We start from the raw sequence: 15803 nt of genomic DNA, 5'->3' as shown, positions 1-15803 counted from the left end.
CCTGTACCTTACTGCTGTTTCTTTCTCTTCTAAATTTGAAAGCTCTTGCATTGACAATACAGTTGAAACAAACAAACAAACAAAACTTTTGAGAAAAGACATGATTCTGTTTCTGATGGTTAAGCAGGCTAAATGGATGCTTTCTCCTTTCTACCCATATTCTTTGAATAACAGAAGTACATCAGCCTCAGGATAAAGCTGTTTTTTTCCTGTTGCAAAGTGCTTTGTTCCACCTCTTTTACTTGTCTATGAAATCGGTTGTACAATGACAGGTGGTTAAAAGGTGCTGTTACTGTTTCAGTGTGCTACAGCTCTAATTAGTAGGCTTGGCTATGATTGGGTGGGGGTTCTGTTGACAGATATACGCACCCCTAAGAAGACACCGTCCCTGCTTCAAAAACTGCCCAAGAGCATCAGGTGGTACGAGCCAGGAGGTGAGGGAGCACGGGGTAGCTATCGCATGACTGTGGCAGCTACTTCTCAAATAATCAGCTGTTTTCAGCCTCCCATATACACACCAAACGAGACTTAGGAAGGATTTGAGGGGTGTAGTGACGTCATTGGCATTTTGGGGATTGCCATAAAGAATCATAAAGCGCCAGCTTTGGGGTTGTCTTTGTTAGAGACTTTTTTATGTGTAAGTGCAGCACAGGAAAAATCGTGTGAGTGCTTAAAATAATAGTGGGTGAAAGTGCTCTTAGGAGGTGATGTGGGCAGAAAAGACGGGCTGATGGGCAGATGCAGAGACTAAATGTTGCCAATTACGTCTTCGCTTTTCATCTGAAGAATCAGGGAGGGATTAAAGAGGGAAGGGACATAGCTGGAAAAGTAAGATTTTTGGGGTGATCTTTGCAGCACAGGTTACAGTGGATGAGGGGATTATTTCATGGCTAGAGGGGAACATGGCTTCTTCACCTGCTGGAAGGCTTGGACATTTTCAGTGTGAAAACAGAGGACAAAAGTTTTCTTTGAGACGATGTGTAAAAATAAACAGTAATTTTTAACCTAAAGGTGTGGAACTAATGAGAGGGAAAATTATTGTTGTAGATCATAAACTAAATTAATGCTGTGTTCCACTGTGCTCATCTGGAGGCGAGGGATGTTCCCTTTATTTGGATGCTGATCATCTTTTTGACAACATGTAATGATACAGCATTAGAATGATTGGTGAGTTTGACAGATTATACCGAGATAATTGAACTAATTTCACTTCTGGCTTGGATTACATTTGTAACCTTGGCATAAGATTCTTTAGCCTTTTGTACTATGGCCTAATTTACCAAAAAGAGGAATGAAGGGTGCCTTTCTTGTAAGCAGAAATCCTTTCATATACCTCAGGGAAACCCACTGTCACCGGAGGTGCCCAAGAAGAGAAAGTACACCGTCCTCTGCCACCATCCAATAAGCCTGCCTTAGCTGAGAGTGAGGGGTAGAGAAAGTCATTGCAAAAATGACACTGTCATCTGTAGATGCCAGTTTATGCAGCAAATTGCATTCAACCTCATGGAATTAGAAGAATACCCACTCCCCTGTTGCAACAGTGTCTTTTAATTCCTTCTCTTTTTTTTTTCCTTCTTTGAAGTAAATGAATAACTTTACTTAATTATGAATTATGAATAATTAAATATTGAAAAAATTGAAAAAATAAATTATGAAATTCATTATATTTCTGAGCTGAACAGCTTCATATAGGATGATGAAAGTGTTATGTTTTGACATTTCCACTAGGAAGTTTTTCCATGGCATGTTGCCTTCATTGTTTCTCTCTACTAAACATCCCTATTACTAAGATGGGCCTAAAACCCCCGATGTGTTATATTGGCGTAGTGAGCAGTTTAATGTTCCAACTTCGCAGTCTCTCTTATTTTACTCCTGAGATTGGTTCTTTAAACGAGCCAAATAAAGAAATGGATCATTATGTTTAAAATAATATCTAAAGGCTTGAAAATAGCATCCATTTCTTAGGCAGGCTCCATTTGTCTTTCACACTGTGAAATGGTGCAACAGATAATTAGTAATATATTTTCCATTTAACTTTGCCTTGTATTTATAAAGCAGTAGGCTGCTTTGCTGTATTCTGATAACAAAATGAAGTTCTATAGACAACTGAACGTCAGCAAGCATTTACGAATATCTCAGTAGAGGCTACTGTTGGCTCTTGATTTCGAATGCAGAACAGCCAACAAATTAGTTTCAGTAAAATGGGTAAATAACTGGAGGTTTGACAGTAGCAATACAAAGTTGGAGTATAATTATTTGTTTCAGGCATATATTATTTATAAAGGGTGAGACTTACATTCAGGAAAACGTCTGTATTCAGGAACTTTCCAAAGTGATCGTGGTCTCAGTAGAGTTTTCAAGCTTATTCTGTAATGTGGATCCAGGGTTAAATCATAAGATAGCTTCTGTAAGGGACGGCACTCCTCACTTCGTCTCACTTCAGTTGCAGGCTTCAGGAAATTGAAGGATCAATGCCACGACTACCAGGACAGTAGAGGTGGAGACCTGAAATGAATGACTCGAGATGAAAAGCCAGACAAGAAATCTGTTCCAGTTACTAATTTTACCTGTGAAAAACATAGTGCTAAAAACAAAGAAGAAAAATCCAGGGAGAACATAGGAAAAAAACTAGTGTGTGTACAATGGGTGTACAAGATGCATTTCAGGGAAGAAAGTCTTTTAGTCAGTTTAAAATGGACTGGGGTTACACAGTCCCATCAAAAGCTATGGAAAACCTGTGTAATCAGAAGCTAGCTGCCGATATCCAAATGTGATGTCATAGTCTGATAGCATATTATGTTACTTGCTCTGTTTGAAATACATGTTGGTTTTCATTATTTTAGATTTGAAGAAACTATTCGAGTAAAAAAAATGTATTGTGGCTGCTATTTTTAATTTCAGTTTGAAGATCTTTTTTTCCTGTCTGATCGGTTACGTGCTTAATTTTACGCTTTTTGAACATGTATTTCTCACATAGAAATGTATTGCAAATCAGGAGTGCTGACAGAGAGCTTCATTAAACTTACGTAAGTCGTTTGTGGACATAACGCAGTTTCTAGAAGCTGGTTTCTTAGTTGCAGTATTAGTACTTTACTATTAGTATTCTGCTGTTATTAGTACTTTACCATTTTAGAAATGCTAGTAAGAAACCAAAATAATTCTTGTTTTTATCAGGTTTTTTTATGCAAGCTTGTACTTACTTTAAATTAGAAAAGCTATCAGCTTGCTAATGACAGAATCACTACAATAAAATCACACCATGTTCCCAGTGCATACACTGGTGTTGTATTTTGTAGAGGAAAATAATTTATGGCTGTTACTGCAGGGTATTCTCTTTCGCTTTTAGTGAAATAAGAACTTTGCAAATCATAGTCTGCCATGGGTTATTAGCTAAGGAAATACGGAAATCTGCCTTTCTTTTAGAGATACTATATCAATTCAGTGTCCCATTGCTACAAGGAACAGGAAATCTTTTGTATTTATAATACCATGCTATTTATCTTTAATGATATCTAGGGCTAATGTGATACTATTAGATTAGCTGTTTTGATCAACTGAGACTATATAGGCATCTCTGAGAGCTACAGCCTAGTTGAAAACATTCTCTTTGCTGCAGTGACAACTTCATTGTTTACAAAAAAATACCATTTTAAGATTTCACAGACAAACTTTAAAAATTGCTTAATTTTTGGCTTATTTTGGCAATAGGTAGCATCAAGACCTAAGTATCAGTAATTTCAAGGTACATGATTAGTCCTTGTAAAATTACATCAAATTCCCCCAATCCAATATAATCAGTAACACAGTCATTTTAACAACCTACTCTATTGGAAAGGTATCGTTAAAAAAACCCACAAAGTAAAAGACAGACTAATCTTTTCCCCATGACAAAACACGGAAATAAACGCTCACCCAAACCAGACAAACAGAATGCCCCAAAGTACATAGAGTTGAAGCATTGTCCTGAGATGTGCTGAGGTTTTTCCTGTTGTTTTCTTTATGTTGCTTTTGTATGAACTGGACAGGATTATAATATTCAATAATTTTAACTTCTTGATCAGTAAAGGGAGGTTGAGCAGAATGTTGGATGCCATTACCCTGACCATGGCACCATTTCTAAATTTGCAAACACCTATTGGCACAGCCAGTTATATCGAAGTTCTCATTGAGGAGAACAAGTATTGAGCTTTCTCAATTCAGGTTTTAAAAATCTGTAAGACTCACATGGAATTCCAGACATCCATCATTAGAATTTCCAAAATCCTATTCTTTACTGTGTATCATTACTTGCGTTGCCTTTGAAAGCCTGTAGAGCTCAGGCTTTCTACTTTGAAAGTAGAAAGACAAGGCAGATAGCTGTCCCGTGAATCTAGAACCCAGTGTGCCTGGTCAGCTTGCTTTTTCTTTGCTTGTCTGTTTAGCTTGTATGTAGACTTTTAAAAATACTAACTTATTGCAATACTTCACCTGTACGAAAATGGTTAGAGGGAGGCCTTGTTATTACAGCTTGTTTCTGAAGGCAGAAAATCTAGTCTGGTAGGAGGTGAAAGTATTAAACTATTCTGAAAATTACCGTTGTTGGTTAAGATAAGTGGCTCAGCTTGATTTTGAAAAGATTTGAGGCTGGAGAAGATGAGCCTATTTGAAGCAGAATAAGAAATTTTAAAGAGGGCACTATATTCAAAGTTCTGGATATTTTTGAGGAGTACTCCAAGAGAGGCACTAGGGCGTTGTTGGAGCAGATTTAGTACAGCTGTCAAACTTTATAATTCCAGAGAACACAACTGGCGTGAAACCTCTTTTAGAATATTCTCTGACCAGTAACACGAAGGCATTTCTGTTCTTACTCCCCTACCAAGGTCTGTTGACAGTAATTGTCACTGTTCTCGATATGATACAGAATACAGATGGACCGAAATGGCTCTGATTCAAGAGAAGCTCCAAGATCCTGACCATAACATCCCCTCAGGAAAATATACTTGAACGGGCTTTGCCAGCCTTGTGGGTTTTTTTATCCTGTGTTTGTGTCCAGGCTTCTTTGAAGAATTGTGTTGGTAGCATTGGTAGTGTAACACCTTTGTAACTGTGCAAGCGTGTGTTAATAGATTAAAATTTTCTAAGAAATCTTAAAGCTGCTAAATTTTGCCTATAATGCTAACGCAGTGCAGTGATTCTGTGCATTCCTGTTTACACACTGTACATGTTACATTCCTTGCGTCTCTGCTTGGGTCCGGCAGAGTGGTATGAGGAAGGAGCTCGTAGATGGCTCCAAGTCTGCAGCACTTGGGGAGTTATGGTGGAAAATGAGAATGTGAGTGTTTCTCACAGGGCATAGTAAGCATGACTTGTAAAGGACCTTGAGGTCCTTTGGTTTTGTCTTTCTAGACCTTGCTTTGTTGTTGTTGTTTTACAGATGATCTCATTATTGGATAGGTCATTTCCAGATTCACTGTCACTGCTGAAAAACACCTGAATGAGGATATGTGATAACCTAGCCATGACTGTATTGTTTGTAGAGCTGAAAGGGATGGGAAAAATATCATTGTTCAAAATTGTTTCTCCAATTATAAAAACATATTCCCTAAAGCAAATGCAAATTGTTTCAAACTGAGTTAAAAAGGTCTTTTGCCTGCATTTGCTATCATTTTCCACTAGACTGAATAGATAGAGGAAGATGATTCTACTCTAGAGTATCCTTAAAAACAGCACATCAGACTACAATATGAATTAATGCAAATGTGCTTGAGGGAGAAGGCAAACTTAGGATTCCTTTTATTTCTCCTTTGCTATTAATAATTTTCCTCTACTGCTGCCTAAGAGTGCCTGTGTTGGATCCACTGGGCAGTGCGTGGCTCTGCAGCATTCTGGGTCTGTTGTTTTTCAGTAACTGGTTTGCCAACTTTCCTTACATAAATAACATGGAAAGTGGAAGCATTTTCTAATTGTCCACTAATGCATATAAATAGTCCCGATCCCAGTGCAGAGCTCTGTGGTACGTACTGCATCCATTTTGGGGCTCTCAAGGCTAAAACCTGTAGTTAGCATTAGTTCAGACACAGACCCTCTAAGGACTGAGCTATACTGAAAGCAAACAAAGGGCAACAGAATTTGTGTCCTTTATTCCACTGGAAACTTTTTATATTAGTAAACACTCCTTTGCACTATTTCCAATCCAAGAACCCTCTGCTGATGGTACTGCACAAGAAGAAATTCAACTGATGTGTCCATATAAAGAAAAACTTGGGTTTGAGCTGGCAAACGCAAATAGCAGACAATATAGAGTAATTGGTGAAAAGGAATTGAGGGATGCAATTCTGTTAAAAGAGGGACACCCTTTTGATCCTTCCTCCTGGAAAAGGGATATTTATTGTGAATCAAACTTCAACCACTTCAGAAAACCTGCATTAAATTCCAGGATTTCCACATGCCTCACTGGACTACCAGTTAAGTAAGACTGCGTCTGATTTTAACGAAGTGCAGCGCGGTTCACTATCTTCGTTGGTAATGTGCACTCAGGCACAGACTTACGATGAAGCTCCGTACCACGCTCCGCAAAAGGCAGGCTATATGCAGCGCTTAAATCTTTACAGTTAAAGTAAGTGCTTTTATATAGTTTGCATAGAACAACTTAAACTTTAACCATACTTGCATAGCAAAGGTTATTTAATGCTTTCTGCCCTCTGTAGGATTAAGAGGGGATGTTTAAATATTCAGACACCTTGGGAAACAAGTAGTTGCAGTCTTTGTTGAACAAATGGATTGTTAGCAGCCATAAACATAAAAATTACTCATTTATAAAATAGCTCAGGGTCTCTTTAACACAGACATAGTGTACTGAATGGCATTGCACTAGTACAGAATTTGACTAGCTGGGTAAATAAGTTGCAGATAACACTAAAATATACAGATGAAGTATCAGCTCTTCAAACTTTTTTTCAGATATTTTATATATTTTAATAGCTCCATCTGGATTCCATAGCCACTATTATTGTTACAAGTTTTATTGTTCCCTTTGCCTCAACCTGCTGTTTGCATTTGCAAGCTACTTAGAAATGCCCTGGAAACAACTTCTGAACCTTTCTCCAGAGTCTTAAATTTGATACTGTGCATATGAAAAATGCAGGGAAAGCACATTTTCTCAAATTTGCCGTGCTAAATATGATATGGTCCAAATTAAAATAAATGTTGCATACCCTGCTTTCCACATGATGTTCTGGTAATAAATGTCAATGGACGGGCAAGTGTGTTTCCTGATTTCTCCAATTCTGTCACATCTATATTGGTTATTTATGCTCTGCTATAGACTCCTAAAAGCTTGATTTGGCTAATAAGAGTCATAAAAAATAATACAGCTGCTGCTGCTTCAGAGTCTTTGTTGGATATTCTTAAAGGAATACTGTCCATAGTGCAGAACAAGTCTTACAGGATAGTTAGGTGTTGTTTATGCTGTAAGGTAACTTCATCAGTTATTGTGATTTTGTGGACTACATTTAGAGGTCAACCTTCTATCCAGTGGGATTCATAAGCTTGTGTTTTCCAAGGTTAATTTACAGTTACGCCCAAAGTTAGAAAGTCATTGTGTTTTGCACTGCAATATTTCTTTTGTTCTAACAGATACTTTTTTTAAGTCTGGTATTTACTATTTGAGGCAAGCACGTCGCAAAATTAAAGTTGTAATATTGAGTTCACTGCAGTCAGTTTTCAAAATAAGGTGGACAGGTGGTAAAGATATTTTGTGCCCAGCATCCATTAAATTTAATTGGAAGTCAAAAGCTGTATTCACTTTGTATTTTAAAAATCTCATACCTCCTCCTATATTAGATATTCAATAATTATCTTAGGTACCTGGACCCCAATTCAGGCTTTTAAATGTACTGTGGGACTCACCTGTTCCTAAGTCAGCATATTGTTTCAAACTTCTATGCTATTATTCTTAAAATATTCAATAAAACTGTGTCACATATGGCAGATCCTATTAATATAAAACTCTTTCTTGTCTCAACATATCCTGTTATGCCAGCAAAAAATAGCGTGATGAGGATATGAAACAGCCTCTACGTGTACATCTTCAGTTCCTGAAGTTTCCTACCATGACAGTGAGGAAACTCTCAACATCTTCCAATTTTCAGTGATTTAATAGCGGTCTGCATGCTGCACGTTGAACAGTCCATGCAACATGCACACAATTTCAATTCATCAACACCGAGCTCTCATGAGTTCTGAGATGTCATACATCAAAATAAGCTCCTCTCCAGTGCACTAGTAAGAAGTTTTTGGTCCTTTCTCACATGTGCTAATTGCAGCCAGCTGTTGAAAGTCTAGTCTTAGTGGTATCTGTAGGACACTAGTTATGTAAAATTGAAAAGAAAAGAGGAAAAAAAGTGGAAAAAAAGGAGGAAAGAAATACTTTCTTATGCAGTGAGAACCATCATACTGCAGTAATCACAGCCACTGCCTGAACAGGGCATTCCCTCTATATGAACGCAAAATAAATTAATTGAAAAACATCACAGGTCAATTAAAAAAACATTTCATACTTTCACTGAAAGTAGCGTTTCTTGATAAATATTCTGCAAAGAGAAAATCTAATGAACAACCTGTAAGGATTAACTGTGTGAGCCTACATTTCTCTCTACACCTCAGCTAACCATTACTTTTGTACTGTGTTAACATTTTGTGTGTATTATGCTATTCAGAAACTGTCATTAAGACTCACATCCCATGCAAGCACAATGCAAAGATCAGGTCTTAGAAATTCACTAAAAATGTTTAACCGTTAGTTTTGCTTCAAGCAGCTGTTTAAATGACCTTGCACATACCATGCCTTAAATGCCGCTTTTGGAAGGAAGGAATTCAGGCTTCTCTTAGTGTGTGTCTGAAAATTATCAATAGCTTATCTTTCTTTCAGGTGAAGGAGGCCATGCAGAGAATCCATGACCGAGGAAATATCGGAAAACTAATTCTGGATGTGGAGAAAGCACCCACTCCCTTGGTGAGTGCAAAGCGCTACCTGCATGGTGTACAGTCACACAAGTTAAAGCATGGTAGTGACTTTTGGAGACATGAGACATGTCCCTTACAATATTCTTTTTAACACTGTTTTCTTCTAAATCCAGAGCACCTAAACAAAAACCAGTAATAATAATTCATATATTTAACCCAAAGTGAAAACATAATTGTAATTCCTGGAGTCCCAGCAGTTACTTTTCTGTACTAAATGGCTATCTGCCTCTCCAAAAATGTGTCTGCAACTCTTACATCAGCGTAAAACTGCCACATTTATTTCTGTCCCTGTGATGGAAAACAGATAGACATTTCATGCAATACAACATCCTTGTATTAATAAGTGGATTGAACAGAAAAAACTACAGTCAATATTACATCAGTGTACAAATGCAGAAGTGCTTTCTGATTCCCATACGAAAGTCAGAGTATACCTTTGGTAGGAATGTCTTTTGCTTTTTTAATAATATATGAAGTATACTATCTAAATACTTCCTTCTAGAAATATCCTGAAGGAAGATGGTTTTGATGGAGCTCAGATCCACTGGATTTGGAGCACTTAACATGCTACTGAATCATTACAGAGAGTAGTAGTTAATGAAAATGAGGCTCACACCTAAACAGTCACTGATGGTGTAGGAGAGAGTAGTAAAGAAGATAAACTGACTTCAAATCAATACTGATATATGATGTTTTCTTTCAGACCCGAGACATTTTCTGTTTCAAAAGAACAGAAAAGAACCCAGAATTACAGTTAAGCTCTTACTTGTGCTTACTCTAAAATTGGCTTCAAATCTCATACAAAATTACTGCAAGGAAAAGGAAGGCGTTTGGGACCTCACATATGGAAATTGGATGTTATTTTGTAGATTAATTGCATCTTAAAACTATAAACAAGAATCCATAACATTATTTATTCATTTATTCTATCTGTTCTCTTGATAGTCTATATTCACAATAGACTATCAATTGGTTCAATATTGGTATCAATATTCATTGGTTAGAAGGTGAGAACAAATTTGATACACTTTCACGAAAGGGTGTTAATTAAAAAATATAAGTAACTTCAGAGCATTGCTTTTCTCTGTTAAAATCAGGTTGTGGTTGAGATGTTTATTTCCAGTAGAGGCTAGTAATCACACAGGGAAGGTACAATGTCTCTGCCTTTCTCTTTAAAGAGTAAATGGGTCCCTCCCTTAGTTTTGAAATAGTTACAAGCTCATACAAGAATCTTCTTGTGCCCTAAGAGAGGTAATGGTGGCGTATTAGAGAATTTAGTCATACTAATGTATGCTGTTAAACGCTACCACCTGTCTGGGTAACCGCATTCTTGTGCCTCCAAAGACAAGGTGAGGTACAGGAGAGTCTTACATCTTTACCGAGTTTCTAATAAGTATTCCCATGTGAAAAAACACGTGCTCCTTAAATGCTATCCTAAATTACAAAATTCTGCAATTGCCTACTACCTGTACAGGCATCTTCAATAAAATACAGAAATAGAGTTTGTCCCCACTCCTGTATGCTCTGAAATTTGCACTGCCATGGGTATATTCTGCCAGTATCTACATATCCACTGCTCTGTAAAGTTTCATTTGCTCTCTGAGTTTTCATGACATTATGCCTCATGTGGGACCTGATCCCATCCATTATCTGGTGTTAACCATAGTGTTACGTGTTCCTGGAAGAACAGATAACAGGAGTTGTAAGTCAGAGGTCTCACACATTCTGTAAACTTCCTACACAGTCATATTTTCTGTCCGAGAGCTTTAATACCAGTTTGCTCCAAGTGCACAGATCAGAGTCCATTTGTCCTACAAAGCAGCATTCAGTTGTGTAATTCAGCTGTGAGGGGACAGCTTACAATTTTAGCTGGAAGTGGTGTAGTGTCAGCAAAATTTCTGCACAGACAGACTGTGTATTTTCATGTTGCAACCATGTCTTCTTTCATTCTTAAAGCCACTTTATCAAATGAATCAAACTGAAATAAGAACAAATAAAACGATGTGAAAGGTGCTCTGATGTCCTTCATCTTTCATCCTACAGATGGCCAATGACAGCACAGAGACAAGTGAGGCTGGAGAAGAGGAAGAAGACCATGAAGGGGACAATGAGAATAAAGAGCGCATGCCATTCATCCAGTAACAGCCGGAGGTGGAGGAAGCAGAAAGATTGATGGAAGTAGAAGGGAACAAGACTGGGAAATCTATTCTGTGCATCAGTGAACAAATGCTGTAGTACAGTGTGTGTTGTATTTGTCTGCAGTCAGCTGAGCTATGAGCTGTTGATCATTGTTGTTTTGAACTCAGTGCCATTCTCATCCAGTGCAGTATTATGACATTCCTGTGTAACACCCAGTTTCCCTGTAGGAGTCCCATGGATTTTTCTGTTTGGTTTAAAAGCCTTATTAACTTACTGTGTAATTTTAGATGGGCATCTTTCTCATGCAAATTCCAACATTTTGCATAAAGTTATTTGGGGAGGTTGGGCTTTTTTTGCAAGTTGGAAACAGTAACAAAAAAAATTCCCCACTTGCTGTCTGGAAGATTCTAGTAACTGGAGGGAGGATTTTAAGTTTGTGCATTTTCAGTGTTAAAATAGATTTCCTTTTATGAACCACAGATAAAAGTTGCAAAAAAGATGAGTTTTCATTTTCCTCAGCCCTGCTTTATCATTTTATAAGCAAATCCTATCTTCATTTTCAAAAATACCTCGTTTATAATTGTGGAATCTGAAATTATGCAAGAAATCATTAATTGAGAGACTTTGATTCATATTGTATAATCACCTAAGTCAGCACCAGTAATTAAACACATCATTCAGAGTGCCAACTGTCATGCTTTCCTGTTAATCTGAGCTGTCACCCCATACGTTATAGGCAAAGAAGGTGGTCAGTGAACCACTCTTTTTAGACACAGAACTTCAATTGCCTGTAGCAATTAGCAGTTATTGACAGATCAACACCTTCTGCTAAGGACACATTGATTCAGCTGTGTCCAAAATCAAAACCAATTTTAAATTTCATTTTAAAATCATATTGGTAAGGAACTGAATGTGGATGGAATTTGTCGGTGGAGTTTACTGCTCTGGAATCGCTAAAGTATTGATCAGCTATCAAGCTGGAGCTGAACTCCTACAGAAGTTAACCCTGTTAAAAATGAATTTTAGGCCTTAATCCCATCAGAAATTATGCACAGGGATAACTTTATCTAGTTGAGTAGTTCTAGCAAAAGCTCTGCTCCGTATGTCCAGTTATGTTTGTAGGATTTAATTTGCAGGATTGAGCATTCAAAGACCAGCTAGTCTTATCTACCTCCCACTAGCGGAAACTATATGAAAACATGACAAAAGTAAATACTTTTTCCTTGTCTTTCACTATTCAAGCAGCAACTACTCAGCTCCTCAGTTGTCTCGTTAAAACAGTTATTTCAAAATGACTGCAGTCACCAACAATAGAAATGCTAAAGGAATGACAAGAGACCTTGTATAATGCCATGTATCTTTGAATTAATATATTTTTTCCAAAATAAAGTATTTTCCCCAGGCATGGCTAGTTGTTCACCTAAATCTCCAAGTATCCTGTTAACAGAAGTTAAAAAGTAATACAGAAAACTGGAGAGGGAAGGCTTCTAGGGCTTTTCTCAGTGTGAAAGGACTTGTGGGTCTGGATGACTTTTATGTGTGGTTTTACAAGATTCTCTCTTGGGTTTTTGTTTGTTGCATCTTGCTGCCTGAGTATTAATGTCCATCTCTTTACACTGTACTCATGAAGTTGCTGTTCTAATACCAGATAATTGTGCAGAATATTCATTCTGAAGGAGTTTCCCTTGGGTTAAACATATTCAGAAATAATGAGAAGTAGTAACTGGAGAAAAATGCCAAAAAAGCTTTTGAAATATTAGTTGAACCAGAACTTTGGTTTTCTCTAGATGTTGATGCAGAACTTCAATATAGTTGATTTTCATTTCAAGCTGGACTTGCCTACACTTCCAGTGCCATATCAGGCCCAAACAGGGACTTTTTCCACAGAAAAAATAAATGTTCAGTGAGTTTTCCATGTATTGGGCTTGCCAATTGGGCTTTTAAGAAAGACCATTAAGTTTTCACGACTCATAAGCTGAAAATGGTAGGAAACATGCCCAGTTTTGTTTTGCAGTTAGTGTAACGATGTTGTCCTGCAGCAAACCTTAACATAACTAGGAATTTTGATTTGACGCCAAAGTGAGCAATATTGCTGGTGACCTTCGAGCTGGCAGTAAAGTGGCATTCTCAAGGCCTTAAATTAGTAGGGCAAGCAGAATAGCAAATCCGTTCTGTTGTAAACCGCAGCATGGTTGGCTCTACAGTTAAATTGCCCTTCAGAACTAATAGATAGGTGATCTTGGTCATGGCCACAGACACCATAGGGACAACAATCAAATGAAATAATGTTGGCTAGTTCTTTCTGGTTTTGTTAGCAAGGCAAAAATACTCTTCATGCTAATTCATACCAATTTTAGGGCCATTTTCTGATCAGCAGAATATCAGGTAATTGCAGTGAGTACAAAGGAATACTTCTGGATCTACCTAAGTGCAACACAGATGAGTATTGCCATCAGCAAACCAAACTACTCAGGTTTTTGCTGGTTTTAATATGGCATATGTGAAGGTTACTGTTGAAATGAGTGGCAGTTTTTCAGATGTGTGTTCTGGAAGCAGGATTTGTGCTAGCAGAATTTGGCCTGCAAGCCCTAAGTACCTTTTAGAATACCACAAACAGTAGTATCACGTGTGACTTGGTAGAGGGCATGCTATACAAAATGACAATGCTGGGACTTGTTACTGACCAAGTCTTACTGTAGTAGAAATGAAGGTTTGTGCTTACTACTGACAGTGTTGTTGAAACAGCTCTTAAGACAATTGGATAGTTTCTTCAAGTGAAACCAATTATTTCTCAATTTGCCTTAAAAGAACTGTGAAAGCTTCTCTTTAACTTAAGCCTGATTGAAGTGAACTGAGACACTGTTTAATTGTATTTGTTGCTTTAGAGCTTTTGTTATATTGTGCCTACAAAGCAAATTATGTTTACATAAAAATATAAATAAAATATTGAGCATAGCATTATCCTTGGGTTACATGTTTTATTCTAATATTATGATCACATTAGGGAACTGACTTGGAATTGGTTAAAAGGAAAATGTGAAGTCTTATTTTCTGTTTTGGTCACTGAGGAGTATACAGATATTTTTTTTTAATTACAGAGTACATTGAGGTTGTTAAAGTGGCCAAATGTGCTATTGTACACAACATTAAAAATTTAGATGTAAAATGTTGAATGTTACAGTCTAAGAAATTCAAGACATTATATAAGCAGCATTCACGAAGCGTTCAGGGAAGCATATTTTGATACAGATAGAAACTAGTTTCCAGAATTTTAGCACTCTGATTGCACTGGGAGATGAATGGACACACGTTAGTTATCCTCAGAGAGACAGTTCCTTTCAGAAATGAAGATACTCTGAGGGAATAATCTTAAAATAGGATCCAAACTAGCCACCAGCAAATTAGCTGGCAGAAAGCAGGAGGACATGGTTACATCTAAAATCCCACTCTGCCTGGGTCTTGGTCGCAACCGCGGGCTGCAAGGAGGCTTACACCTTTTCTTTCAAAGAATGGATTACAGTTACCAAATCTTACAGGTCATCTCAAGCCTGTACTTGAATACATGGCTTTAAAGGTCTTCCTGCATGAAAAGAAGAAATGGTTCAATGAACTTCAGTTTAATATCTAAACAAAGAGGAAATGTTAGCTTGGGTTCATCCCAGTCGTGCAGGACATGTCCTAAAGCCTGTAATGTCCCTGAAAAATCTCACTTCAGTAGTTACTGCATCTGCTCTGTAATCTAAAAGCTCATATGAACACTGGATGATTGTGAAGAGGAGCAGAGTAAATTTCTGCCCTCTGGTTTGAAGTCGTAATAAGCAAATAATGGATCAGTGCATCCCTAATCATAGGGTCAGGATGAGGCTGAAAGCAAACAGTCATAGGCTTTTGCAAAGTCTCAGTGATTACTAATAAAGCTCTGCCTTTTGCCAGCTTTCCCACTGGGCCATCTATACTCGACTGTCACGCAATCTAACACACAGATGCTGCTACCAGGCAAGTGGGGATGCAGCAGGCTGCCTTTGTGTGGCATCTGGCCAGATAAAATGCAAAAATCATCCTAGGATGCTGAATATCCCTAGGTCTCACCTCATCCTCCATTTTGTGCTTCCCCTCTCATTTTCTGTGAGCTTAGTGATTAATCCTGGTTGGTTTCTGTCAGAAAAGATTCTTCTAGTATAGCTGTGATGATCAGCACACAGCACACGTAAAACCTCCAGCTCCTAGAGAATCATGCAGGAGTTTCTCCCCCTGGCAGCACCTAAGTCCCTTGGTGTGAGCTAGTGTTTTGTTTCACTACAGAAAGAGCCAAAACAATCCAAACACCGTAACTGCTATCTGCATCCAGACACCTTTTCTCCAAGTAATTTGTAACATCTAGGCAAACATCCTAACGTTCTCCTTTGAGAGAATAGCTTGGAGTGCAAATGCAAATGTCGTGCTTTATCTCCTCAGTCTGAGCTGTGTGCTGATTGACTGTGCTCAGCTGATCCTAAGCAAGCTGTTCCTTTCATGTTTACCTGGCCTGTCTCTGTCAGCTACCACTGCGGGCAAGCGGTGTGGTTTTCTGAACATTGCCTTCGTCTTTGCTATCGGTAGCAGTGCTGCACTGGGCACCTCACCACCAGCATGCTGTGGAGAAACTGGTAGGTGGCGTGAGA

At 38.0% G+C, this 15803-nt stretch overlaps 1 protein-coding gene across 1 annotated transcript in view; it reads left to right on the top strand.

Moving 5' to 3' along the window:
- VAT1L (vesicle amine transport 1 like) overlaps positions 1-14103 on the top strand; it is a 64095-nt gene extending 49992 nt beyond the window's left edge. Inside the window, exons 8-9 of the mRNA XM_040615597.1 lie at positions 8909-8992; positions 11047-14103. Of these exons, the coding sequence (XP_040471531.1) occupies positions 8909-8992; positions 11047-11145 (183 nt within the window). The 3' untranslated portion in view covers positions 11146-14103. The remainder of the gene's footprint in view (positions 1-8908; positions 8993-11046) is intronic.
- The last annotated feature ends 1700 nt before the right edge of the window (positions 14104-15803 follow it).

This window comes from Falco naumanni, chromosome 15 (assembly GCF_017639655.2).
Source record: "Falco naumanni isolate bFalNau1 chromosome 15, bFalNau1.pat, whole genome shotgun sequence".
Taxonomy (NCBI): Eukaryota; Metazoa; Chordata; class Aves; order Falconiformes; family Falconidae; genus Falco; species Falco naumanni.
Note: the sequence above shows the minus strand (reverse complement) of the source record. Positions and strands in the feature narration are given on the sequence as shown.